This window comes from Phacochoerus africanus, chromosome 6 (genome assembly GCF_016906955.1).
Source record: "Phacochoerus africanus isolate WHEZ1 chromosome 6, ROS_Pafr_v1, whole genome shotgun sequence".
Taxonomy (NCBI): Eukaryota; Metazoa; Chordata; class Mammalia; order Artiodactyla; family Suidae; genus Phacochoerus; species Phacochoerus africanus.
Window position 1 is genome coordinate 81,609,221 of NC_062549.1, and position 26,147 is coordinate 81,635,367.

Genomic DNA, 26,147 nt, shown 5'->3' on the forward strand with positions numbered 1-26,147 from the left:
CACAAGGGTTTTGCTCATTATTGTAATCCTAGCATTAGTTAGCACAATGCCTGAAGCCTTGAAAGGGCTTAAATATTTCTTGTGCATATTAATGCACCACTGAAATAAGATAAATAGAATTCAGAAAGGATTTTTATTGTGCCTGCTCAGAGCCATCAATCTAATCAATGAATCAACAGCTGTCTATTGGGTGTCTATTTGCCCTCTGCTAGATACTATAAAAGGAGCAAGACTAATATAAAAAAGTGTCCCTACCCTTTGGGAATTTATACTATAATGTGACGAGATGAGAAAACATACTAAACCGGTAAGTAACACCACTACTTAAATTATATTGGGATCATCATGCTTTTAGGGGCCGCATTAATTATAACTATCTAAATATTCTACATAGACTAAATTCATATAATCAAAAGGTATTTAGCCTGATGAGCTTTCAAACAAAGTCAATCATATTTTCCTTTGATTCTGTTCCTTGGAATCCTTTTCTACTTCCTCATACTCCTTAAAATTTAACATGAAAAAAATAAAATGAAATAAAATTTAACATGATCCCACTTAAAACACATTGTTGGTAGAAACTACAGTCTACGTAGCACCTTCCCTCATATCCATCTGAGAATTTTTTTTTTAATGAGGAAATGCCAAAAAGAGGGTCCGGAGAGTGAAAATAAAACCAAGAGGAACCAGAGGCAAGTCTTAGAAAAATGATAGATAACACATCCCCTGTGTGTGCAGTGTGCCAGGTACTGTTCTGAGCACTTCACATGTAAATCTGTTTGATTGTCCTAAAGCGTCTACATGGTGATAGCTGGTGACTATTATCCTTATTCGTTAATATAGCTGAGGGAACTGAGTCACAGGGTAGTAACATGCCCATGACACAGAGCTATTAGGCAATGGAGCCAGGCAGTCTGGCTCTGAGCTCCTGTTTCACACTGCCCAAGTTCCCCATGCTTTCCCCTCTCTCAACAGCCCTTGTTCCCCTACTACAATTCCCCTGTCACCACCTCCTTTACAGGCTTTCTGTTTCTACTGTGTATTAATCCCTTCCTCTTCATCCTAAATCCTTAAGTGCAAATGCAGCCCCGAGTTCCTTAAATTATCTTTATCTTTTGACTTCCTGCTAGATTTTTCCATTTTATTCCATTTTTAATCAATCCGTAAGATGCCCCCGTACCAGCTATGAAATAATTGTGGAGTGAATGAACAATAACACCCACCACAGCACAACTAGAATTCCAAGAGGATAAATTGGTGTCACAGTTTTCTGACTTGACACTCAATGCTTGGTACTTGATTTTACTGTCTGATGGCCAATCTGAAAAGTAATAATAATAGCCTGCATTTGTTGAGTGCCAACTGTGAGCCAGATCTTGTTTCAAGCACCCTCCATGCATTAACTCATTTAATCACATAACAACCCTGTAAGGTAAGTTCTGTTATTATCGTCATTTGACAGTTTAAAAAAAACCAATAGCATAGAGAGTTTAAGTAATTTAACCCAGTGAATAGCCACATATGGAGCCTAGATGGGCATCAGGCTGTTTAATCACCCAGAGCCCAAGTCTTAACCACTGTGCCACACAGCCTTTTACTTCCCCACAATAACCATTTTTATATAGGTTTTTTTTTTTTCTGATTTAAGAAGCAGAAGTTCCTTCCTAATAATGATCCATGTCTATTTCATATTAAACTTCAAAACTCCAACAATCCCCCCTGTCTCAATTGCCAGAAACCCTCAGTGGCTTTTCCCTTTCCCACCTAATTATTTCTTTTTGTTACTATCTTTGTTCCTTATCCCTCCGAAGCCTGCCAGAAGAGAAACATTCACTGAGATTTCACAATACCTGGAAAATTTACACTAAGATCTTTTGATTAAGAAAAAGCGTGCTTTCCAAATACTTTGCCTTAAATTGGAGTTCGTATCATAGTCAAAGGAAACGGGGGATGTGGGTACAGTTCCTGCACTTCTCAGCCTGGGATATCCAGGAGTGATTCATATTTGTCCCCGTGTCCAGACCACCTTCTGTGGAAGTAGGCAACCCTCCACTGCCACCCCCTCCCCCGCTCTTGGCTTCTGTGACTGTTATTTCTAAGCTGCCAACATCGCTCCTGTATTATCAACATTCTAACTTCATGGGAAGGGCCGTGGTGACTTTCAGGAAAGTGAATAGGAAGCTGCTTTTCTAAACAGCCTGACAACGGAGGGGAGGCAACAAGACTATAAGAAGGCTGGGTTGGGCAGATAGCAGAAAGCCAGCCAAGGCGCAGAGGAGATGGTGAGTTCATTTCTCTTTTTATGGGAAGTGATTGGGTTGAAGTGGTTTGGGGCTGAGGCAGTCAGGCAAAGTTTCTGAAAATGAGGAATCACAATAGTCATGGAGCTTTATGTTGAACAGCCCTTTAGAGCTGGTAAGCATTTTAAAGCCTGCTGTCCACTTTGACCCTCCCATTATCCCTGTGAGCTGAGGTTGCTATGTCCATGATCCAGATGAAGCCACTGTGCCTCACAGAGGCTGGGTGTTTGACCCAGGGTGTGCTACTAGGTTTGACGATGTCTGGATTTGATCTTCTGTCCTCTGGCTCCACAGCTGCTATTTTTCCTACCAGGGCTTATAGGGATTCTCTTGGAGGAAATCTTGGTAAATCCTCAACCCTCTTCTCCAGGATTGCTATTCTGTTTGGATTGAACGTAAAGCTGAGCAAGTGCCCTGGGACAAGACTATGATTGAATGATTTCTCATCCCCAGCTCTCCTATTTCTTTCTCTGAGCCCTAGGAATCTACTGGGACTGATGTGGAGTATCCACACAGTTCCCATTTCTGTCCCAACTCTCAGTCCTGTTAGTGATCCAGTTCCTCACCTGTAAAATGGATAGAATAATAGTACCCTACTGTGGAGTATCATTATAAGGATTGAGTAAGCTTATACTGAAAAGCATTTAGGTCTGAGCCTGGCGCATAGTTACTGATTAGTGAATGTTAGCTATTATTTTCATGAGAAAGAGAAAATTCTTTTTTTGGGGGGGGGGCTTTTTGCCATTTCTTGGGCTGCTCTCATGGCACATGGAGGTTCCCAGGCTAGGGGTCGAATCGGAGCTGTAGCCGCCGGCCTACGCCAGAGCCACAGCAACGTGGTATCCGAGCCGCGTCTGTGACCCACACCACAGCTCACAGCAACGCCGGATCCTTAACCCTCTGAGCAAGGCCAGGGATCGAATCCCGTAGTGTCACGGATCCTAGTTGGATTCGTTAACCACTGAGCCACAACAGGAACTCCGAGAAAGAGAAAAGTCTTGGGTTTTGTGGGTTTGGGGATCCACGTAAAAAGGCTTTCTTGAACTTGCTAACATTACTCTAGAGAAGACACACAGGGTTTTATTCTGGACTTACCAGTGTAGCTCATACAGTCCTAGGGTCCAAAATCCTACAGTCTGTGTCTTGAGAAGAACCAGGTTGTTCCTATTTTTTGAGCCCCTTTCTATGGGAAAGTGCTTCTATAAGAAGCACTTAAACCCTAATCACCCCAACTTTTTGCTTTACTATAGTACAATTTTCAAATACTTTTAATAAGGATTTTCCATGTCAGGGAGAATAGGAATAAAAGGATGGATGATGAAAAGAAGAGGAAGGAGTTTGAGTCTGTCATGAACTTAAACTCCAATGATGAAAGAATGTGGGTTATTCTTATCTCTTGTGTATCATACTTCTCCTGAATTGGTCAACTTACATGAATGCAGTTATTTCTTTCTTCCTTCTATTCTCTTTGGGATCCTCCTTTATTTTAGAGATATGTTAACATATTAAATCATGGAATTCTTTGAGATTCTGATGAAAGGTATATCTCCTCTTCCCAGATGAAACTGCAGATATTCACCCAAACCCGGAGCTTTATGGATAACCCCAGAGGGTTCCCAGACCTGCTTGTGGTGGGTCTGTCTCTAATTAGGAACTCTGTGGCCTTCTATGCTTTGTGCTCAGAAGTTCCTCCACCGATATCCTGCAACTAGGCTGGAAGGAACTCTGCAATGATGTGCTAAGAACTCCAGCCCTGGGGTTAAATATTCTAAATACCTTCCTTTTCCTTTGCCCTGGAGCACATTTGGCTCTTGGGATTCAGGAACCTCAAACTATGTGTAAATTTGACTTCAAGTTCAGAGTGGCTTCAGTCCACCTCTAAGACCTGAGGAAAGTTGTTAAGGTTTATCTGGTGGGGTGTTTTTATTCAGGTGGACCCTCAGAGGGGGCGCTCTAGATGGAGAATTTACAGTTAAATTGTGCCCATGCTAATCAGGGTGTGAGTGGGCTAAGGAGCAAGTCTGGATTCACTTCCATTTATACCTTTTAGCCATCTTATGTCTGTTGATTCTAGTTCTTCCTTTTCCTTCCATTACCAGTTTTTCAAAGTATAATTAAATGGTTTATGGTCTCCTGGGCTGGCTGCTACCTCTTAGAATGTGCAGCCTCAGAATTTTGTAAGTGGAAGCTTATTAATCAAACATCAAAATGACTTACTACATAACAGGAAGTACTGGGAAAAGACCCTGGACCTGTCCTGGAGGACAGGCACATGGTATTTCATAAATGACATTCAGGAGTTCCCATCATGGCGCAGTGGTTAACGAATCCGACTAGGAACCATGAGGCTGCGGGTTCAGTCCCTGGCCTTGCTCAGTGGGTTAAGGGTCCGGCGTTGCTGTGAGCTGTGGTGCAGGTTGCAGACACGGCTCAGATCCCACGTTGCTGTGGCTCTGGTGTGGGCCGGTGGCTACAGCTCCGATTAGACCCCTAGCCTGGGAACCTCCATATGCCACGGGAGAGGCCCAAGAAATGGCAAAAAGACAATAAATAAATAAATAAATAAATAACATTCATTACATTGTTTTCTAAGTGACTCATTTCTTTGAGTGAAAAGCAAAACAGAAATTTTATAAAGTCAAACACACAAAAAAATCTTTTATATTTGTAGGGATATAGCTCAGGTATGCCCTAAATGATAAAAAAAATCTTTTAAGTATGCTACTTTATTTTTAATGCTAATATTTTACCCGTAGTGAAGGTGATCAGGAGTCTAAATATATAGACATTAATTATATAATTAATTAATTAAAAATTAATATAATTTTTAGCATTGATGTTCTGGCTTCTTGTCTTTGTTTCTATTGGACTTGTAGACCTCTTTGTTTCACTATTTTGTTTTCTGCCTTTAGGCTGGGGCTGCTAGTATCTATGCTATACCACTACTACCACCCAGAAAATTAAGGGAAATAATGATATCAGTTGCACTACCTTGAAAATCTGGACTCTGCCACCACATTGAAAAGTTCTGCCTCCTCAATGACTCTCATATCCACCACTTCCCTTTGCATCCCCATTGACCCTCTTTAACTTCCTTTTTTCTTCATAAGAAATCTCTAAGACAAAACAAACTAATTTTGTAGCTATTATAATATCCAATATTTGCAAATATTTATTTGGTGTCCCACCATATACCTAGTAGCATGCTAGAAGTATATCTAAATAAATGTTAAAGAGAAATAATTAATTTAAAACCACTGTAGACTTGTTACTTTTTTAATTTGAAGGACTACAGATAATAATATTGCCTCCAACTTTAAAAAGAAAACCGACATTGGTAGATGTATCTGTTCCAGGACACTTTATTCAGAACTCTGGCAACTGGATCCCCTTCTGCAACTGTCATTTCAGACTCACAAGATCTGGCCCCGACATACTTCCTTTTCATTTAACCTATAGGATCTGTCAATTTTCAGCATCATTCAGACCACATCACTATTTCTCTTAAAATCAGCTCACTGCCCTACTTGTCATCACACTTGGAACAAAATCTCATCCCCTCGTGTTGGTTCCCAAAGCCCAGAATGACCTCTCACCAGCTTCGCATTATACTCTTCTTCCCCTTGCTCCTTCCATTCCAGCCACACTGATGTCTTCATGTTCTCTGAACACTTCATACTTTCCTTCCACCCAAAAGCCCTAATATTAGCATTTCCTTCTGTCTTTAATGCTCTTCCACCTGCTTTCCCTAGCTTCTTCTGGTCATTCTGTTGTCAGCTTACATGGTGACATGCCTGTCTCCCTGTGTAGTGTTATCATCCAGTCACTCTATCACATAACCTGGCTTTCATTCTCTACCTAGCACTTATCATTATCTTCTAATTTTTATGTTTACTTGTTCAGTAATGTTGTATATTTACTGTTGTTTGTTTCATTGTATGCCTTCCATCGGATGTACTTCCATAAGGATGGGGATAGTGGGGTTTTCTTAATCATTTTAATGCCAGTACCTAGAACAGTGCCTGACAACATTGTAGACACTTAATGAATCAATAGTTATTGAAACAAGTAATGGGAAAGAACACAAGTAATAACAAGGTTATACCTATCTTGGTATTGGGGAGGAAGAGATCGGTAATAAGGAAGGCTGCCCTGAGGGAGGGATTTTTGGATTTATAGCGCTAGGCACTCATAGAACACGGTGCTATGAGCATAAGAAGAACATAGGGAGCACAAAGTACCTTCTGGAAAGTACAAGAAGTTTTGTTACAAATGCACTGTAGAAGTGTGGCAGGGGTGGGGGTTAACAGGAGTGATGGCAGGAGATGAGACTAGACAAATAGGAAGAAGCCTCATTTTGAAGAGCCTTGCACGTGTCATCTTAAGGAGTTTGTATGTATTGCTCAGTGAGTAGGATGGGTTTTAAGTAATGAAGTGATATGATCATATTTTGTGTTAGGAATATCATTCTGACTGCATTAGAGAGAAAGAATTGGTGGAGACACACCACCTATGGGTAATCCTGAGAAGAAACCCATTAGAAGATGATTTCTCTGGTCCAGGAAAGAAATGGTAATGTTTGAACTAGTGGAAATTTGGAGAACAGCCAGATATCTCATCAGAAGGTAAAGTGGTCAGTAGGATTTGCTGGCAGATTGATGTGAAGGGATCCTTGGTCTTCCCTCCCTGGTCCCACCTGATGGAGGATATTAAGGGTCTATGTGGGGAAGTAGGTTATGGGGCTTGGGTCAGTGATTATGTCTGTGAAGTAAGAACATGAATCCCTTATGTGAGCTTCTTCAGGGCTAGAGCCTTTCAAAGGGACACACACACACCCCCCAGAGAGTTAGATGGAATTTGCTTTCTCCTCTACTTCTAAGAGGTGCTGTTATTTGATGTACCTCCAGGCTTTCCTGAGACACACCACCTATGGTAAGTCCTGATTCCCTCACTTCTCTCCTTATCTGTCTCTGCTACCCACAAGGAGTTAAGAGAGTGGGTCCCTCCTTTGTTCTCTCATGTGGGATGTGAGCCATAGTACTCCTTATTTCTCTCATACTCAAAGAGAATGAGACAAAGTTCCAAGAACATATTTTTTTTGCACAGCCTTCTTATGTTTTTCTAATCATAATACATTTTTTAATCTGACATGCTCACTGCTGTAGCCATATTGTAGTTATTTATAATTATCACATATTTTCCCCAAATTTTCCCATTCAGCACACTTCTATCTTACTGCCAGTCATACTCCTACTGCTATTCATTCATTCTTCCATATCATATTTATTAAGCACTAAGCAGCTGCTCTCTACTATGGCTGGGATTCAGATGCGTTTAAGTCACAACCCTTGCCCTGAGAAGCCTCTGCCAGCATCTGCCTCTGGCTCTGTGCTCATATACTTGTTTTATATTTGGGTTGCAGACTTGATGCTCAGTAGGGAAGTCAGGGATGAAGATGCTGCTGGTGGAAGGCCACTGGCAAACAGTTGGCCATAAGGAGACCCTGGGAAAGCAGAAGAATTATAAGAGAATAGGGTCATAGAGGCAAGAACCCAGGGGAATCCATCTCTGCAAGTGAAGGCAGAGGGTTGACATGGATATGGGAAGTCTCAAAAATTGCTCAAGATGTTAGAGAAGAACAAAGGGAAACATTTTACCCAAAAGGAAGTAGTCAGTAATATTTATTACTGCAGAAAGGTCAAGGAAGATAATGGTGCAAAGTCTTCAATGGGTTTGGTAATTAGGGTGTCAGTGGTAAAGCAGCAAAAGCAGTTTTGTAGGCTGGCGGGACAGGGAGCTAGAGAGGAAAGGAGAGGCAAGGAAGTTAAGACAACTGTACTGTAGAGGAAGGAGAGAAATAGGATAAGACCTAGACAGAAGACAGAGTGTCTAGGGAGGGACATTGTAAGTTCTAGGCCTCTAAAAGTGCAAGGCCTATTTATGGTCTACAACGTAGGAGAACAGATTCTGCTTTCTGCAGTACCTTTCCTGATGACTTTGTAAGCCATCTGGAATGCTGGCAGCCATGGAGCTTCTATTGGTATCTACTGCCTCTTTCCATGTAAAGGAAGGTTGAGAAAAAACACTCACTCCTACTTTCTCTCTGCCCCTCTCTTCACCCTGCAATCACTTTTAGTTATTTGGAAAGCAAAGTAAAAGATAAATATGGTGCAAAGCAGCCTTAAAGAAAGTTTACACAGGCACAGGATGTTACTCTAATGACCAGTCTCAGACTCCCTCTCAGTGACTTCCAGTTTGAAGCAGGCTTCCAGGGAACATTAAAGTAAAGATTGACAGAGCATATGGCTGCTTCTCTTAGAGAGGCATTTTCTCTTGTTTCAACACTTAAGTTGTTTAGTAACAAATACCAGGACAGAGTCCTTAACTCTTTAGCATTCTAGATCTAGCACTGTCCTATCCTGAAGACGAAACTGAGAGCAGGAGCAGATGTGAGAAGGCTTGCCCACACCAAGGAAGTTTCAGAGGAAAGTTACTACTCAAAGGAAGATTTTTAAGCATCATTCATCCTCTGCACCCACGGACAACACCCTTCTCAATTGTCAATGTGTCAAGGTGCTGCCTGACATTTAACACAAAGATTCGAACTCAGGGCCCGTAACCTTCTGAAATTATCTAAATAATTTCAAGCGTGCATTTTTGAAAGAATCATAACTATGGCTTTTTATCAGACTTTCATAGGAGCTCATGAATTCAGTGAGAATAAGAATCACTGTGTTAACCCAACATACATTCTAGTGAGTAAGCTTTGGCAAATCTTCTAGACTCCCTGAGTCTCAGGGATGGGGAGTAATGTTGGCACCATCTTGAGGTTCCATGGTCCAAAAGCCCTGCTGAAGAATGCTGGAGAAATGCTTAATTGATTTGGTAGTAATCTTTATGGTCTCTTACAGCTTTCAAACATCCTGTGAGAAGTGATTCTTGATATTTGGATGCTTTCAAAAAAATAGAAAAGTATGGTCAGATGAAAGCAGAGAACTCATAATGACTTGTGTTTTCCTTTCTTGGATGTTGTGTCTTGGTTAGAAGGGCCTACCAGTCTTTTGTTTTATTTTTTGGTCTTTTTTTTTGGCCTTTTTTTTAAGGGCCATACCCGTGGCATACGGAGCTTCCCAGGCTAGGAGTCAACTCAGCGCTGTAGCCACTAGCCTATACCACAGCCACAGCAACACTGGATCCTTCACCCACTGAGCAAGGCCAGGGATTGAACCTATATCCTCATGGATCGTAGTCATGTTTGTTAACCCTGAGCTACGAAGGGAACTCCTGGACCTACCAGTCTTTTAAAACCATCTTCTCTCCCTCTCCCTCTCTTCCTCCCCCCTCCTCCTTATTTATGTTTAAACCAAACCATATTGAAAAGTTTAAACAAACAAGTTAAAACATAAAACAGCTCTGTTGGGATAGTGGATGGAGTTGGAAATGGTGATAAGAAGTCAGGAGCAGCACCTGGGCTCTGTCCCAACACATTTCCTTGAGCTGTTCCCAAAGCCAGAGAAACCCCTAGAAATACTCTCTAAAGGAAGAAAACTACTTTCTAAGGGCACAGGAAGAGCACCACCAGATTAAAAACACTGCAGTCCTTCCTCAGTCTCCCTGAGAAGACACTCAGCACAGGTTCAAAGGCAAATACTGGGATTCTCTTCATTAGGCTATATTATTATGCTCATCGCCAGAAATATTTTTGCTTCTGTACCTCTAAAAAGAATCTGGAAAACTATGTGACCTCTTGAACATTTCAAAGTGGGGAGCTAAAATTTTTCATCATAAGTTTTTAAATAAAAGATGGAATTTCCAGTACATTGTAAAGGTTGTCCTTTCATAATAAAAAAAAATTACATTATTTCTTAGAATTTATCCAATGGAATTAAATACTACAGTGATCTGATAACACTTATCACTTAAAAAAATCCATAGACTAGTTCCCAATGATAGGAAATTTTATGATTCATTTTCTCTAATACTTATTTTATTTCACTTACTCTACAGAATTTTAACCTAGGATAATATATTTTTAAGCTTAAAGTATTTTCTTGATCACTATATCATATTCTTCTTCTTCTTTTTTTTTTCCTGCCTTTTTAGGGCTGCACTAGTGGTATATGGAGGTTCCCAGGCTAGGTGTCAAAATCAGAGCTGTAAACTCTGGCCTGCACCACAGCCACAGCTGCAGCCACTCCAGATCCGAGCCATGTCTGAAACCTACACCACAGCTCACAGCAATGCTGGATCCTTAACCCACTGAGAAAGGCCAGGGATCAAACCTGTGTCCTCATGGATACTAGTCAGATTCGTTTCTGTTGCACCACAATGGGAATTCCCTATATCGTATTCTTTACAAAATAAAAACATAAGTTGAAATGTAGAAGATCAATTTTAAAACCATAAATTTCTATGTGGTAAAATGTTTTCCTTTTTGATCGAGTTAGCATGACAATTAGTTTTAGTACACAGTAAAATGGCATAAACATACTCTAGATTTTGATAACTAACTTAAACTTTCCTATCTAAAATGCTATTAACAATTCATCTCTACATAAGAAGTGGGCCTTTTCCTCTTTTCATGTATCTTTGTAGGACTATTATTTATTCATACAATCAAATAAATTCACCATCAATTCCGTTCTTATACTTAATTCTTAAGGATCTTAACACTGACGAAATTTATTCACATGAATCAGTAAATGAAAGCTTATTATAGCAATGTCTCTCAATTCTTTGAACTCCTTTCAAGTCACATGCCCCAAATTACACAGTGATTTAGTATCAATATTTAGTCAACAGTTTAGCATCTGTCCACTTAATTTGGTCTCCATCAAAGCAGATTAAAAAAGAGAAATGGAAACTACTGGACTTTAAAAAGATTTGCCACACTCCCTATGATTTGAAGCATTCAAGTTCTCAAGGTCTAAACCAATATTTGGGGTGGTCTCTGCCTGGCACACCTATGCTTTTCACATACAGAGGCAAGACCCCATAATAAATAAGAAGTTAGTAAAAGGTGTGATTTCTTTTGTAAAATGGGAGAAGGATACATTTGTAGGCAAATTGGTTTTAGGAAAGTGTACATGTTGGAGCTGAGAATCTGAGCACAGACTTACTTAAATTTTCCTTGCTTGTGTACCCCTTTGTGAAACCAGGCTCATCCTAGTTTAAAGATTTCTGCCATAGCTCCTGGCATGGTATTCTCCAGGTATTGAATAGAAATGTGGTGCTAACAATAGCTGGTGATATAATACAATCCAAAGAGGATGCTGTGGGATTATGTTCCCACTAAGGATTATCACCTTACTTCCTGTGCAAATAAACAGGACCATAAGTCATAGCATTATGATACTCAATGTTTGACCATCGGTCTTACAGAGGCCAGTTGATTAGTGTCCTAGTTCATAAGAGCACATAATATGCGTACTCACCAAAGTCAATATTTGGAAACTCCTAGATGGAAAAGTGCCAAGCTTCTTGTACAAAGATAACCCCACTATCTGGGGGATTTGCCCTGCTTTAAGTTATGTCCACTTTTGCTATCTGGTCCAGCTGCAGTCAACAGTGCATATGCATTGCACACACACACCACCACCACCACCACCACCCCTCTCCTCCACACCACCCCATACACCCTATATCATCCATCTCGGAAGCCTGGTCTCTGGCAGTTGAGAATTTCTATACAGGAGGATCTTGAGGTAGTAATCTGCTGGAAGAACAATAAAGTTTCAGTTTCAAAGCAAATGAACTATTTTTATGTTGGTGGTGACATTGGGGTGACTCTGGATGGGTATAGTTGTGGTAGCTAGGCTTGGACATGTCATACATTCTGTCATCCACAAAAACAACACAGCATGGATTTGGAAGCCTGGGGGTTTATAAAGGTAAGAAAGTAATGTGGGAAAAGCTCTTGTTTCAGAGTCAGGCTCTGCTTCTGTCATTTCGAATATGTGTTTATTTTATTTTATTTTATTTTATTTTATTTTATTTTATTTGTCTTTTCTAAGGCCGCTCCCACGGCATATGGAAATTCCCAGGCTAGGAGTTGAATTGGAGCTGTAGACACTGGCCTACACCAGAGCCACAGCAACGCGGGATCCAAGCCACATCTGCAACCTACACCACAGCTCACGTCAACGCCGGACCCTTAACCCACTGAGCAAGGCCAGGGACCAAACCCACAACCTCATGGTTCCTGGTCGGATTCATTAACCACTGTGCCATGATGGGAACTTCATAGAATATGCTATTTTAGACTCTCCAACCTTTAGGTTTCCGTATGTAACATGAGGGAGATGAGCATTTCCAGAAACTGTTTATCAAAAAAAAAAAAAAACCTTTAAAATGTTAATAGATCTGATGAATTCCCAACAGAAGGGAGCTCATGAGAAATCATACTTGTTATAGACCCAAGGAGAATAGGTTTATTATACATATACTAATAAAAATTAAATATGTATGTATACACACATATATTAACATTGAATGGTATTATAGACATGCTGAAAGAGTTAAGGAAGAAAAGAAAATATAGATCGATAATATATAAAAAATGGCATAGCACAGAACAACTGGTTGATGTTCTGTACATCAAGGTATAGGTCAGACAACTGTGTAAATCAGGGAGTTTTCATGTGACTTCCTATTATTCTTGGGTATGGTATACCAGTTCTTAAAGGGAGATTATTGCATAATAATAATGGTAGTGGTTTTTTTACATGCACATTACAAAATGTGTCATTAAAAATACTAGTAGCACAAAGCAGTTACTCAATAAATATTTTTTGAATGAATGAAGACATGAATTCCGTCCTGAGCCATGGTGCAATATCCAAGTAGGGTAGGTAGGACTTGAACAGAGCAGTGAGAGGCAAAAAGAACAGAGAAGCTAGAGGCAAAAAGAGAGCAGGGGGCTTGAGCCACGCTTAATGGAAACGAGCAGTATTATTACTCAATAGAATGATTATTAACCACAATTTTTTTGGCCACACTAATTGCACATGAATACTAAAAGGAAGTCTTCTTTTCTTATTCCAGGCCAGCTGCCTAAAAGCCATCTGCAACTGGAGATTTCAGAGAGTGAGCTTCAGAACTGTCCAACTGCTCTTCTTCAATGCCCTGATCTCTGGTAAACCATGCTAACCTTTCACCTAGCCCTGAGAGAATAGGGGTAACCTCTCCAGGTGGAAGACATTAAGGATGGTAGCCAGTTGTTGTGAGGCAGGGGAAAACTGTCCCCACCCACATTCCTGAAGGAAAAATGCACCCAACACCATCATATTGGTAGGAAAGCTTTCAGGAAGAATGTCAACAGACATATCCAGGACCAACTTAGCCATTAGACTCAAGAGTCACAGGCCCACGTTTCTTCTAGGGACCCACAAAAATGTTTTAATTTCTGTAAAAATCATTTTTTTCTAGGCCATAGAAGCTGTTTTCTTATATAATACTAATATATTCATCTTTCTACCAATGCTGTTGTAAAATAAAGTTTTTAATAGTTTCTTAGAGAGGAAGAGGATTCTGAAGGTAAAACTGTCTCGAGTCCACGCAAGACAAATTGTAGCCCTGGTGATATCAGAAAAGAGGCTTCTGTTAAAACAATTCCATGGAGGTGGCTGGGAGGGAGGGACAAACACAACCAACCCTTCTGTGGGCAACAGAGGTGAGGGCTGAATAGGAGCAAGACTTCATAAACAGGAAAGAGCCATTTCCAGGCCTGATTGCTTACATTGTACACCTCTTTACATGGGAACTGGCCTCTTCTGGCTGAGGTGAGCTCCCAGTGGCTACAAAAACAATACCTTGTGGTGCCCTTTATACCTTTGAAGGGCACATCCTTTAATTTCATTTGATTTCACAAACATTTTTTTTTTTTTTGCAAGGCTTGGTTTATTTTAACAAGTGAGTAAGCAGAGATGGAGGAAGTGGAATAATTTATCAAAGAAAAACAGCCAAGAACAGTGGCACATGAGACTGCAAAACAGGAGATCTGATGAGCCTCTGTCACAAAACTGTTGTTTCACTCAACAGGTATTTAGCAAATGTCTGTGAAATGCCCAGCTCTAGGGTTGGTGTTCAGAATCCAGAGGTAAAAAAGGCCACCATCAGGATTCCGAATCTAGCAGATGTGGCCCATGTTATCAGCACAGATGCTGCAGTACCTGATAGCAATGAAGGTGGAGGCAGAGATGGGGTGCAGTGGGAGGCTCAGGGAAGGAACACAAAGCCTACCTGGGAAAGAACACAAAGCCTACCTGGGAAAGTCATGGAAAGTAGGGGAGGAAAAGTTTACCAGGGCTAAGTGGAAAGGGCAGGCAGAATCGCAGGAAGAGCATGTGCAAAGGCTTGGGAGTTCTGTTTTGCTCAAATAAATAAATGTAAACATAACATGGTAGGTAATGAGGCTGGGCCAGCAGGTAGGCTCCAGATCATAAAGCATCTTTTTTCCATGTGAAGAGGTAGTACTTGTAGATATGAAGCAGCCCTCAAGACATTTTATGTGGGCTTGGGCAAAGTATTTAATATGTTTCCTCCATTTACAAAAGAAGATTAGATGATCTCTGAGGTCCCTTCCAACTCTGGCATCTTATGATTTCAAATCTTTAATAGAAAAGATCCTTAGAAGAGAACATTTTCCTATTCTGACTTCAGGTATATATATTTTTTTCTTTATTAGGGCTGTGCCCATGGCATATGGAAATTGCCAGGCTAGGGGTTGAGTTGGAGCTGCAGCTGCAGGCCCACACCACAGCCACAACAATGCCGGATATGAGCCTCGTCTGGGACCTAAACCACAGCTCACAGCAATGGCCAGTTCCTTAACCCCCTGAGTGAGACCAGGGATTGAACCTGAGTCCTCACAGATACTACTTGGGTTCTTAATCTGCTGAGCCTCAACAGGAATTCTGACTTCATGTGTACGTTTACATCAATGATAGAAACCACTCTTTTTCCTTAAGACAACTAGATTAGACATAAAAAGTCCTATGTTAGGATTTGTCTTCTGGTCAAACTCATCAAAAAAGTGTGCTTATGTTCACAGCCTCCTCCTCGTTTGGAATGCTAACGTGGCCCTCACTCTCCTTTACCTAGATCTAATGAACCAGAAGGGAGTGGCAGCATGGACCTATAATTATAGCACCTCCGCTTACTCATGGAATACTTCGCGAGTATTCTGCCAGAGGTACTTCACAGACTTAGTGGCCATCCAGAATAAAAAGGAGATTGCCTACCTCAATGACGTCATACCTTACCACAGCTCTTATTACTGGATTGGGATGCGAAAGATCAACAATAAGTGGACCTGGGTGGGAACCAAAAAGACCCTAACCCAGGAGGCTGAGAACTGGGCTAAGAATGAGCCCAATAATGAGAGCAACAACCAGGACTGTGTGGAGATGTACATCAAGAGTCAGTTAACTCCTGGCAAGTGGAATGATGAGCCTTGTGTGAAAAGAAAGCGGGCTCTGTGCTATACAGGTAGGGACTTCTCTATTCCAAAATCTGCCTCTTAAAAAAAAAATGCCTTCTCTGGGTCATTAATATAGACCCAGAGTCAATAACATTGAGTCATTATGTCAGGTACATGAAAACAAAGTGTTATGAGCACCTTGAAGAATTTAAGATCAGGATTAGAGAAAACTGGCCTTTTGAAACCAGAAGGAAATTTTGATATCATCTGGTCCATCCTTCTAATTTATAATTGATGAAACAGATGCTCAGAAAGTTTTAGTCTCCTAAAATTTATGTCAAGAACCTTTTTTGCACTACTATACCATAGTATAAGAGACAGTATAAAGTTGAAAGGTAACTTGACTCTGCCTCTAAGAGATGCAGCTGTAACTAATACCTACAGAACATCAGGATGTTTCAGGCACTGTTATTGGTTCAGGTGTCATTAGTCTATTTAGGATTAGTTGTACTTATTTCTCATGAGAACCTAATCAATTAACCCCTTCTATTCCTCTCATCTTGCTGATGAGGGAAAGGCTCAGAGCTATTCTGGAATCTACCCAATTTCTAAGCTGCTTGATGATACAGCCAGTTTTAAACTCATGCCCCAAAGGTGGTGTTTCTTTAGCTCCATATGTGACCACACTCTTGGCTCAACATTCTCAGGAGACAATTTGAGAACATGACCAAGGAAGACAGATGCTTTGCAGAGCCTTTTCACAATATATCTCCAGGTCTTTTGGACTTTGGTAGGGGCTGGGGCAGGGAGGATTGGTGAGGAAAGGGAAGAAGGAAAGCAAGATCCTGGGTATATATCTGATTCTTCACTCTCTAGGTTGGAGAGTACACAGACACTCATGTAAGCCTGTTCTTCCTGTAGTCATGCACCTCATGCCAGAACTGCTCCTGTCTTTCTGATAGGCTTCCCATCCAGAGGAGCCCCTCCTGCCCTGGGTAGCACATGGACACTGTGGAGAGGGAGAGTACTGACTGCCCAGGGCTACAGTCCCAACCACTCTGAAGCATCTTTAAGAAGTCATCTTATAGATGTCACACTCTGCTATGCATGTTCTAAATTCTTCAGATTATAAACACCTCCCCTCAGAAGCCCTCAACAATAATGGGACAGAATACCCAGTGTAGTGTCTATCCTGTACTTTCTCCCTCTCCTCACACAGCCTCCTGGCTGAGAGGAAACATATCCATATCCATACATGTGTTGTCATGGGTCAGATCTCATTTTATAAATAACTTATTTATTATTAAATTAATAGATGAAATAATGACCTGTTCTTCATAGGCCAGGATGGATGTTACCAGAATATTAGCTTGTTCTTCTGCCCTCCTAGTCAGCTCCCTACCCTCCCAGGGCTATGCCTCCCTGAAACTGATGATCTTAGTTGCCACTAGATGTTCCAACATGCTACTGCTCCCCCTCAACCCCACGCCCTACCTTCAACATCCATATCAGCAGCATAGTTTTTCTCAATGAAGCTTGCAAACAATTTCAGGGAAGAAAATAGATTGAATATTACTGGCATGAACAATGCCACTGCTCTAAACTGCAACAATGGAAGACATCTCTAATTAACAATTACACCTGAACACAGTTGGCTCCCATCTCCATTAGCACAATACTCTAGGCAGCCACTATCATTGATTGGCATTTTGTTATCCAAGATGTAAAAGATGTAGGGAACCATTAATTCTCCATGGAAAATATGAGAAATAGATATGTACACTGCAACAAGAAATCAAGTTGGAATAATTCCCTAAAATGCCAGGATCTGCTAGACTGCAAAGCAGGGTATCAAAAGAGCAAAACCAGAAAAAAAAAAGATATATTCATGGAATCATCATTACATTCTTTCCTGGAGACCCAAAGGAATAGATAAGTTACTAACCTGCCTGGAAACCCTGGAATGGAATGGAATACAGAACGTTGGCTGTTTTTTCATTCATAGAGTTCTGAGATGTTGAGGAAGGTATGGTCAGAACAAAGTTTGAATGCTCCGAGGGCATAGGGCAGGCAGGTATTGCTACTGTAAGGCAATTGGTGGGTCAGGGTGAATAGGATGAAAGCTGTGGGCAAAATCTCTCTCTCTAGGGGCTACTGTTGCTTTCTTTATCTTCTCTTTACTTGGAACCCTTCCCAGTGACCTAGTGCAGCTTCACTAAACTCACTGGCTGCCCTGGGAATGTCCTGTGGTAGAAACTTGCATGGCCTGGAGAACTATAGGATCTCAGAGTGGACAGCAAACATAGAGATTATCTAGCACAACCCTCTACATGACATGGATTTCCTCTTGTGAAAAACCCCAATGTGGACCAATGCAGACGGGCTTAGGAAACACCACCAGGAAACAACCTAGCTACTTATCTTACCCCAGCCATGACCTCATTGATAAAACCATCAAGAAAAACACGCTCAGTGCTTTCATAGTAACAATTCTAATAATGCAGCATCATTACCATAATGCCTACACCCGCCAAGAGTCTCTTGCAGGAAAGAAACCTGGATCTTCTCTGTTATGTTACCCAAGTGGCACAGCCTTAGTGAGGAAAGCCTGTCAGGGCAGTCACGCTTAGCACCATATAAACCTGGCATAGTTAGACATGTGACACAGCTCCCCATAAGGTTATTTGTCCTTTATCATGAGTAGGTCTTGAAGATCTCCTTCAGCTCCTCTGCTCCTCCACCATATGGCGCTGTGCATCAACTTAAGAGAAACAAAAGGTAGAAGGGCTTAGACCCTAACATTGGGTAGGTTGGGTTCAAAGACGTAACTTTCCTGAGGGTACATAATAGTAGGGAGCAGAGTATGGATTCTGATCATATACATGATCCCTCCCCACATCTGGTTCCTAATCTCTAGGTTGTAATATCTGTCATATGAGGTTCTGTAATAATACAACTCTATAAATGCTCTTGGTTAAAAAGCCACAACCTGTTCCTGTCTGAATATCTATTATTGGGAGCTCCATCCATCCCTCTGCATCCACACATGGAAACTCTTCCTCTGGAAACAGTAAATGTGGCCTGAATGGAAGCCATGCAATGTTCCTGCAGCCTCCTCCTATGCCCTTCACAGGGAACAGGCTGGCTCTCCAGAGGGTGCTGTGGTTTTCTGTTGTCTGGCTAGCTCAAACTTACCCAAGTTGGGCTAAGTCTGTGACATGGAACAAGAATCTAGCTTTTTTCCACACCTCCTGGGAATGCCCATGATTCTTTCTGACTGTTCTGTTTCCATTCAGCCTCTTGCCAGAGCACATCCTGCAGCAAGCAGGGAGAGTGCACTGAGACCATCGGGAACTATACCTGCTCCTGCTACTCTGGATTCTATGGACCAACATGTGAATATGGTGAGGCCACTCTTTTATTGATACTATTGTGGTCATTGGTCTTTTTCTAGAAGTGATGCCAGAAAATAAATCATATTGGAGACTTTCCAGTGAGCTAAGATTAGTCCTGGCCCCTCTCTGTACCATCTGTCAGTCTGCACCACTCAAATTGTCCAAGACAGACACTCTGTGTTAACACACTTTATTCTTAGAACATTTCCTCAATTAAAAAACCTCAAAAGGTAAAAGGGAACCATAAAGGCATTATAACAAAGAGAACCCTCTCAGGCTAACTTTGCTTGCTTGAAATAAAAACCAGTGAAAGAATGATTATTTCCCAAGATGCAACCAATGCAAAGGAACCAGGTAAAGATTAACAGGTTGGGCTAGAAGCCTGAGGAGATGGGTTTAGGAGGGGTATATAAACAGTTCTAGGTTTTAGCAAGCCTGACATTGTCTTTCAACCTGCAAAGAAAAATATCAATATTTTGTCTCCACAGTCAAAGAGTGTGGAGAATTTAAACTCCCTCGATATGTGCTCACAAACTGCAGTCACCCTCTGGGAAATTTCTCCTTCAACTCTCAGTGCAGCTTCCACTGTGCTGAAGGGTACACACTAAATGGACCCAATGAGCTGGAATGTTTGGCTTCTGGAAACTGGACTCATCCGCCCCCACAGTGTGTAGGTATGTAGACCCAATTCTTTCCATTCTTCCTGACAGCTAGAATTTTAGAGGGGATTTCCTCCATTTAAAAGCCATTGAAGGCAACCTTTGCTGTACAGTAGAAAATTGACAGAACACTAAACCAGCTATAATGGAAAAAATAAAAATCATCATAAAATTTTTTTTAAAATGGAGTTCCCTTCTTGTCTCAGTGGTTAACAAACCTGACTAGGATCCATGAGGATGCAGGTTCGGTCCCTGGCCTCGCTCAGTAAGTTAAGGATCTGGTGTTACTATGAGCTGTGGTGTAGGTTGCAGGCACAGCTTGGATCCCACGTGGCTGTGGCTGCAGTGTGGGCTGGCAGCTGTGATTCTGATTAGACCCCTAGCCTGGGAACCTCCATATGCCATGGGTGCAGCCCTAAAAAGCAAAAAAAGAAAAAAAAAGAAAAAAACAATGAACATCTACATCAGATAAGAAATTCTGGTTATTACTTTTGCCCACCAACCAGAATAATAATAATTTTTATTTTCATGGTATTCTGTATCTGTAGAGTGAGAGAATCAGTTTAATGCTTGATCCTCAGGCAAAAGCATTAAAAAAGGTCCCTCTTCCTTTGGGAATGACAAAGTGAACTGAGTACAATGATGATTTAGGGGTTGGGTATTATTAATATGATAACTTTACCTTGCTTCTTTAAAAAGCAAGTAAAAACATATGTTCAGATCTTCCAAATAGGCACTGAAAGTACCACTTAACCAACCAAGTTCACCACCTTGCCTGACACTTTAGGAAGGTGTGAATTGCTGTTTGCAGCATCCTGAGGCTTCCAAGGTGCTGGGCCTAACCCAAGGTCTCATGTTATTGTTCTGTGGTTGTCAGCTGTTCAGTGCCCAGCCCTGAAGTCTCCTGAGAAAGGGAACATGGCATGTCTCCACTCTGAAAAAGCATTCCAGTACCAGTCCAGCTGCAACTTCAGTTGTGAAGAGGGATATGCATTAGTTGGGCCAGAGGTGGTGCAGTGCACAGCTTCGGGGATGTGGACGGCCCCAGTTCCAGTGTGTAAAGGTGAGTTTCAGGCAGTTGGGGATGTACATTGTCCACTGTACCTGGTTCTTGCTGGGAGCACAGATGAAACTGAGCTTGTAGAAAAACTGGCCTGAATCACAAAAACTTGACTCCCCTTTTACCTACTACTCAGATAGATCAGGTATATCTGGGCTCGGAAAAGAAAGTGGACTCTAGAAAAACAAGAGGCTGATTTTACAGCTGATTTTAAAGATTTAAAACTCCTCCTTTGGCCCAAACTCTCTGACTTCAAGCAGTTTCAGAATGACCTCATTTGTAAATTTCACCTAAGAGGCCTAGGGTGGCATCTACATCTGTAAGTAGACCCTAGAAGACCCACCAGGACAGGTTTATAGAGATAAAGGGAAGAGAAGATATTAGAAAAAGCTTAAAGGAATTTTTTCTGGAGTTCCCATCATGGCTCAGTGGTTAAGGAATCCAACTAGAAACCATGAGGTTGTGGGTTTGATCCCTGGCCTCGCTCAGTGGGTTAAGGATCTGGCGTTGCCGTGAGCTGTGGTGTAGGTTGAAGATGTGGCTCAGATCCCAAGTTGCTGCAGCTCTGGTGTAGGCTGGTGGCTACAGCTCCGAATAGACCCCTAGCCTGGGAACCTCCACATGCCATGGGTGCAGCCCTAGAAAGACAAAAAAAAAAGAAAAGACTTTTTTCTAATAAAGAGATTAGGGTAACACTGAGGACTGATAGTCCACATTTGGACAAACATCACTAGGGGCTCCTGACCCTTACAAATTCCTAGCTCCACCTGGATTTTCAGAGGTTGTTTCATTGTTGCTCTCCAGCTGTGGCCATGGTCTTTCTCCTTCCTCCATGCCTTTCCCCTCGCCATGATTGTTCTCTCCAGCTATGCAGTGTTAGCTCCTTGAAGCCCTTAGCAAAGGAACCCTAGGGTGTGTCCATCCCCTCATTGCCTTTGCATATGGCTCAGCTGCAAATCTGAAGGCAAACCTGGCCATCATGTGAGGGGCTGGGGCACACTCTGCTGTGTTGGCACTGGCCAAGGGACTGCACCCTTGCCAACCTGTGAGGGTAGGATTTTTCCATTAGCAGCCTCCGGTTCACCTGGGAAGGAGTCATGGCACAGTGGAAAGATCAGGGCTCTTAACATCAGAATGATCTACTCCAGGCTCTGACACTGAAACAGGTTGTTCAGTCTCTGGGAAATATGGTTTTCACCTCCTTGAAAGGAGCTATGAGTTGCAAGGAGCTTTTATGAGGAAGAAGTATATAAAAAGTATACAATTAAATAGGATGTATAAAGTACCTAGCAGATAGCCTTTGTTTCTCCCTTTTGTTCCCTCCCTGGCTCACTGGCATATAGACACTGTGGGACAATGCCCTTCCTATAAATCAGATGGAGTCAGAACAGTGGCTACTGGGACAGAGAAATTGCTTATCACAGCCCTTGGTGGTAGCCTTTGGCAAAGCATCAAAGGGACACTGCATTTGAAAAAGGAGGTTATGGGAGTTATCTTGAGGCTCAGCAGGTTAAGGATCCAGCATTGTCACTGCAGTGGCTCAGGTTGCTTGCCGTGGCGTAGATTTGATCCCTGGCCCCAGGAACTTCCACATGCCTCAGGTGTGGCAAAAAAAAAAAAAAAAAGAAAGAAAGAAAAGGAGGTTATGAGACAATTCTAGGCAATTGCATAATACCACAAAACTGAATTCTGTGAAATTGCTTCACAACTTCTTCCTATAAAACAGTAAGGGGGATAGGATTAGTGAATTCTGGGAGACCTGGATTATAAACCTAGCTCTGCTGCTGTGTACATATGAGACCTCAGGGATGTCACTTAAAATATCTGAACCTTATTTTTCTCATCTGCAAAGTAAGACAGAAACACTAGCGGACCATTGAGTCTTAAAAAGCAGAGGTTTAGGGTCACAGTGTAATGATAGTCTCTACACCCTAAAAAATCCCAAGAATATCCTGAAGATGAAATGCTTTATCAAGGAAGAGCATGAGGAAACCAGTCTTTATCAGAATTGAGGTTACCCAGGGTTTAATTGTGCTCAGGAACTGACCTTGGGCTGTACTCTCTTGGCAACTGAAGTCTGATTAGGATGACATCCTGTATTCTAGATATGAGACCTCAGGGATGTCACTCAAAATATCAGGGCTCATTCAGGATGGTTTTGTAGGGCTGCGTAAATAGAGTGTCAACAAGAAGCTATGTTGTTTCAGCTTTTTCCTTAAAAGTCCAGTCTGCTCTATATCTGCCCCTTCCAGATCAATTTCACAAATACTGCCAATGAATATTTAAAGGACAGCTTTGATGGAATTCTCTAGTGGCCTAGCAGTTAAGGATTCAGTGTTGTCATTGCTGTGACTCAGGTTTGATCCCTGTGCTAGGAACTTCTGCATGCTGTAGGCACGGCCAAAATGAATACATAAAGAGCAACTTCTATGTCCCAAACACTGCCAGGCTCTGCAATACAACTGCGGATGATTAACATCAGCCTCAAGGACACTGCTGTCTAAGGGGCAGAATGACAGTAGTGCATGAGCAGCTCAAGAACAGGGGCTGTGGGAGCACACAGGAAGAGCTCCTCCCCCAGTATTGGGTGGGCAGGGAAGGCTTCTTAAGGAAAGTGAAGTCTAAGTTGAGACCTTAAGGGCAGGTGAGTGTGGTTCAGGCAACTAGGAGCATGGCAAGTGGTTCCGGGCAGGGTCCCCTTTTGGAAAAGGGAGGACATAGTATTCTGAATATATTGGTAACATGGGTCAGGAAGATGTAGCATCTCTCCAGGGGCTCTTCTGAAAAGGAACTGAGACCTTCCATTATCAGATTTCAAATGACACCTTTTTCCATTTAGCCATTACCTGTGAGCCGCTGGAGAGTCCTGTCCGGGGAAGCATGGATTGCTTCCCGTCTTCGAGAGCATTTCAGTACAACACGAGCTGTAGCTTTCGCTGTGCTAAGGGTTTCACGCTGAGAGGAGCTGACACAGTTCGATGTTCTGACTTGGGACAGTGGACAGCACCAGCTCCAGTCTGTCAAGGTACTGTGACACATAACATTTTCTCCGTGTCCTCTCAGCTTGTTGAAGACATCAGCATCTGCACTTAGCTCTGTCACTCATTTATTACTCAAACATTTACTAAGAATCTATTATGTGCCAGGCCCTTGTGCTGGCACTGGGGATGAAGTGGTGAGTGGAGGCAGTCCTAGGCACGTGTCCATGCAGCATCCTGAAATGCAAGATGAGGGCTACACTGACTGACACAGATTGGTGTGAAAGAGGGAAGGTTGGGAGGAAAGAATGATGCATGAGGAACAGCATGGATCAGTGGAAGAGTAATAACAAGACATTTAGTCCAGTTCTGTCATTTCCTAGCAACAAGCTTTTGGTCTCTCTGAAACTCAGTGTCATCTGCAAAATAAGAGTACTATTATCTGTCTTATCTACCCTTCTCACTAGTGGTTGTGGGTTAATGCATGTAAATGCAAGCGTAAAACTGCTATGAGCTTTACAAATAGGTAAAATAATGATAATGACATTACCTTGTAAATCATATGTCTGTGATCTGATTTTACAAAATCATCTCTAACTTGCTCTTATGAGAGAATCAATTTATAAGGAAATCACTAGGATCATTTTTTTTTTGTTAGTAATTCTGTTATATTAGATCTAAAAACTTGGGAAAAAGCAGTTGAGCTTTGACAATTTACATTAAATGGGATAAATGACTTCTCCATTTATTAACACAAAAGGTAATTAGTTCTGGCTTTTTTTTTTTTGTTTCTCATGCTCTCAGAATATTTTGAAGTTCAGTATTATCATTCAGGCATACCTTATTTCTTTGCACTTCGTTTTATTGTGCTTTGCTGATACTGCATTTTTTTTTTTTTATTTTCCCACTGTACAGTAAGGGGTCAGGTTATCCTTACATGTATACATTACAATTACATTTTTCCCCCAGTCTTTCTTCTGTTGCAACAGGAATATCTAGACAAAGTTCTCAATGCTATTCAGCAGGATCTCCTTGTAAATCTATTCTAAGTTGTGTCTGATAAGCCCAAGCTCCCGATCCCTCCCTCTCCCTCCCCCTCCCATCAGGCAGCCACAAGTCTCTTCTCCAAGTCCATGATTTTCTTTTCTGAGGAGATGTTCATTTGTGCTGGATATTAGATTCCAGTTCTAAGTGATATCATATGGTATTTGTCTTTGTCTTTCTGGCTCATTTCACTCAGTATGAGAGTCTCTAGTTCCATCCATGTTGCTGCAAATGGCATTATGTCATTCTTTTTTATGGCTGAGTAGTATTCCATTGTGTATATATACCACATCTTCCAAATCCAATCATCTGTTGATGGACATTTGGGTTGTTTCCATGTCTTGGCTATTGGGAATAGTGCTGCAATGAACATGTGGGTGCATGTGTCTCTTTTAAGTAGAGTTTTGTCCGGATAGATGCCCAAGAGTGGGATTGCTGGGTCATATGGAAGTTCTATGTATAGATTTCTAAGGTATCTCCAAACTGTTCTCCATAGTGGCGGTACCAGTTTACATTCCCACCAACAGTGTAGGAGGGTTCCCTTTTCTCCACAGCCCCTCCAGCACTTGTTATTTGTGGATTTATTAATGATGGCCATTCTGACTGGTGTGAGGTGATATCTCATGGTAGTTTTGATTTGCATTTCTCTTACAACCAGCGATGTTGAGCATTTTTTCATGTGTTTGTTGGCCATCTGTATATCTTCTTTGGAGAAATGTCTATTCAGGTCTTTTGCCCCATTTTTTTTTTTTTAAACAAGGAATACCCTACACAGAATTCCTGTCCCAGCATTAGGATATTGGCATTTCGGAGTTCCCGTCATGGCTCATTGGTTAACTAATCTGACTAGGAACCATGAGGTTGTGGGTTTGATCCCTGGCCTTGCTCAGTGGGTTAAGGATCCAGCGTTGACATGAGCTGTGGTGTAGGTCAAAGATGCGGCTCGGATCCCGCATTGCTATGGCTCTGGCATAGGCTGGTGGCTACAGCTCTGATTAGATCCCTAGCCTGGGAACCTCCATATGCCTCAGAAAGTGGCCCTAGAAAAGGCAAAAAGACCAAAAAAAAAAAAAAAAAGAAAGAATATTGGCATTTCATGTGATATCCTCGAGAAATTTATGTGAATCCCCAGGGTCCTTCCTGATTTTAAAATGAGGCGGTGGCTTGAAAGCAGGATCTCAAAGAGAGATTTATACACACATGTTCATAGCAGCATTACTAAATAATAGTTAAAATGTGGAAGCAACCCAAGTGTCCATCACAAAAAAGAAAAGAAAGATGTGCCCTTACA

The 26,147-nt window shown here is 41.7% G+C and overlaps 1 protein-coding gene across 1 annotated transcript in view; it reads left to right on the forward strand.

Annotated features, from left to right (window-relative positions):
* Window positions 1-1,999: 1,999 nt before the first annotated feature.
* SELP (selectin P) overlaps window positions 2,000-26,147 on the forward strand; it is a 37,186-nt gene continuing 13,038 nt past the window's right edge. Inside the window, exons 1-7 of the mRNA XM_047783982.1 lie at window positions 2,000-2,282; window positions 13,344-13,434; window positions 15,402-15,788; window positions 19,017-19,124; window positions 19,604-19,789; window positions 20,652-20,837; window positions 23,674-23,859. Coding sequence (XP_047639938.1) covers window positions 2,280-2,282; window positions 13,344-13,434; window positions 15,402-15,788; window positions 19,017-19,124; window positions 19,604-19,789; window positions 20,652-20,837; window positions 23,674-23,859 — 1,147 coding nt within the window. The 5' untranslated portion in view covers window positions 2,000-2,279. The remainder of the gene's footprint in view (window positions 2,283-13,343; window positions 13,435-15,401; window positions 15,789-19,016; window positions 19,125-19,603; window positions 19,790-20,651; window positions 20,838-23,673; window positions 23,860-26,147) is intronic.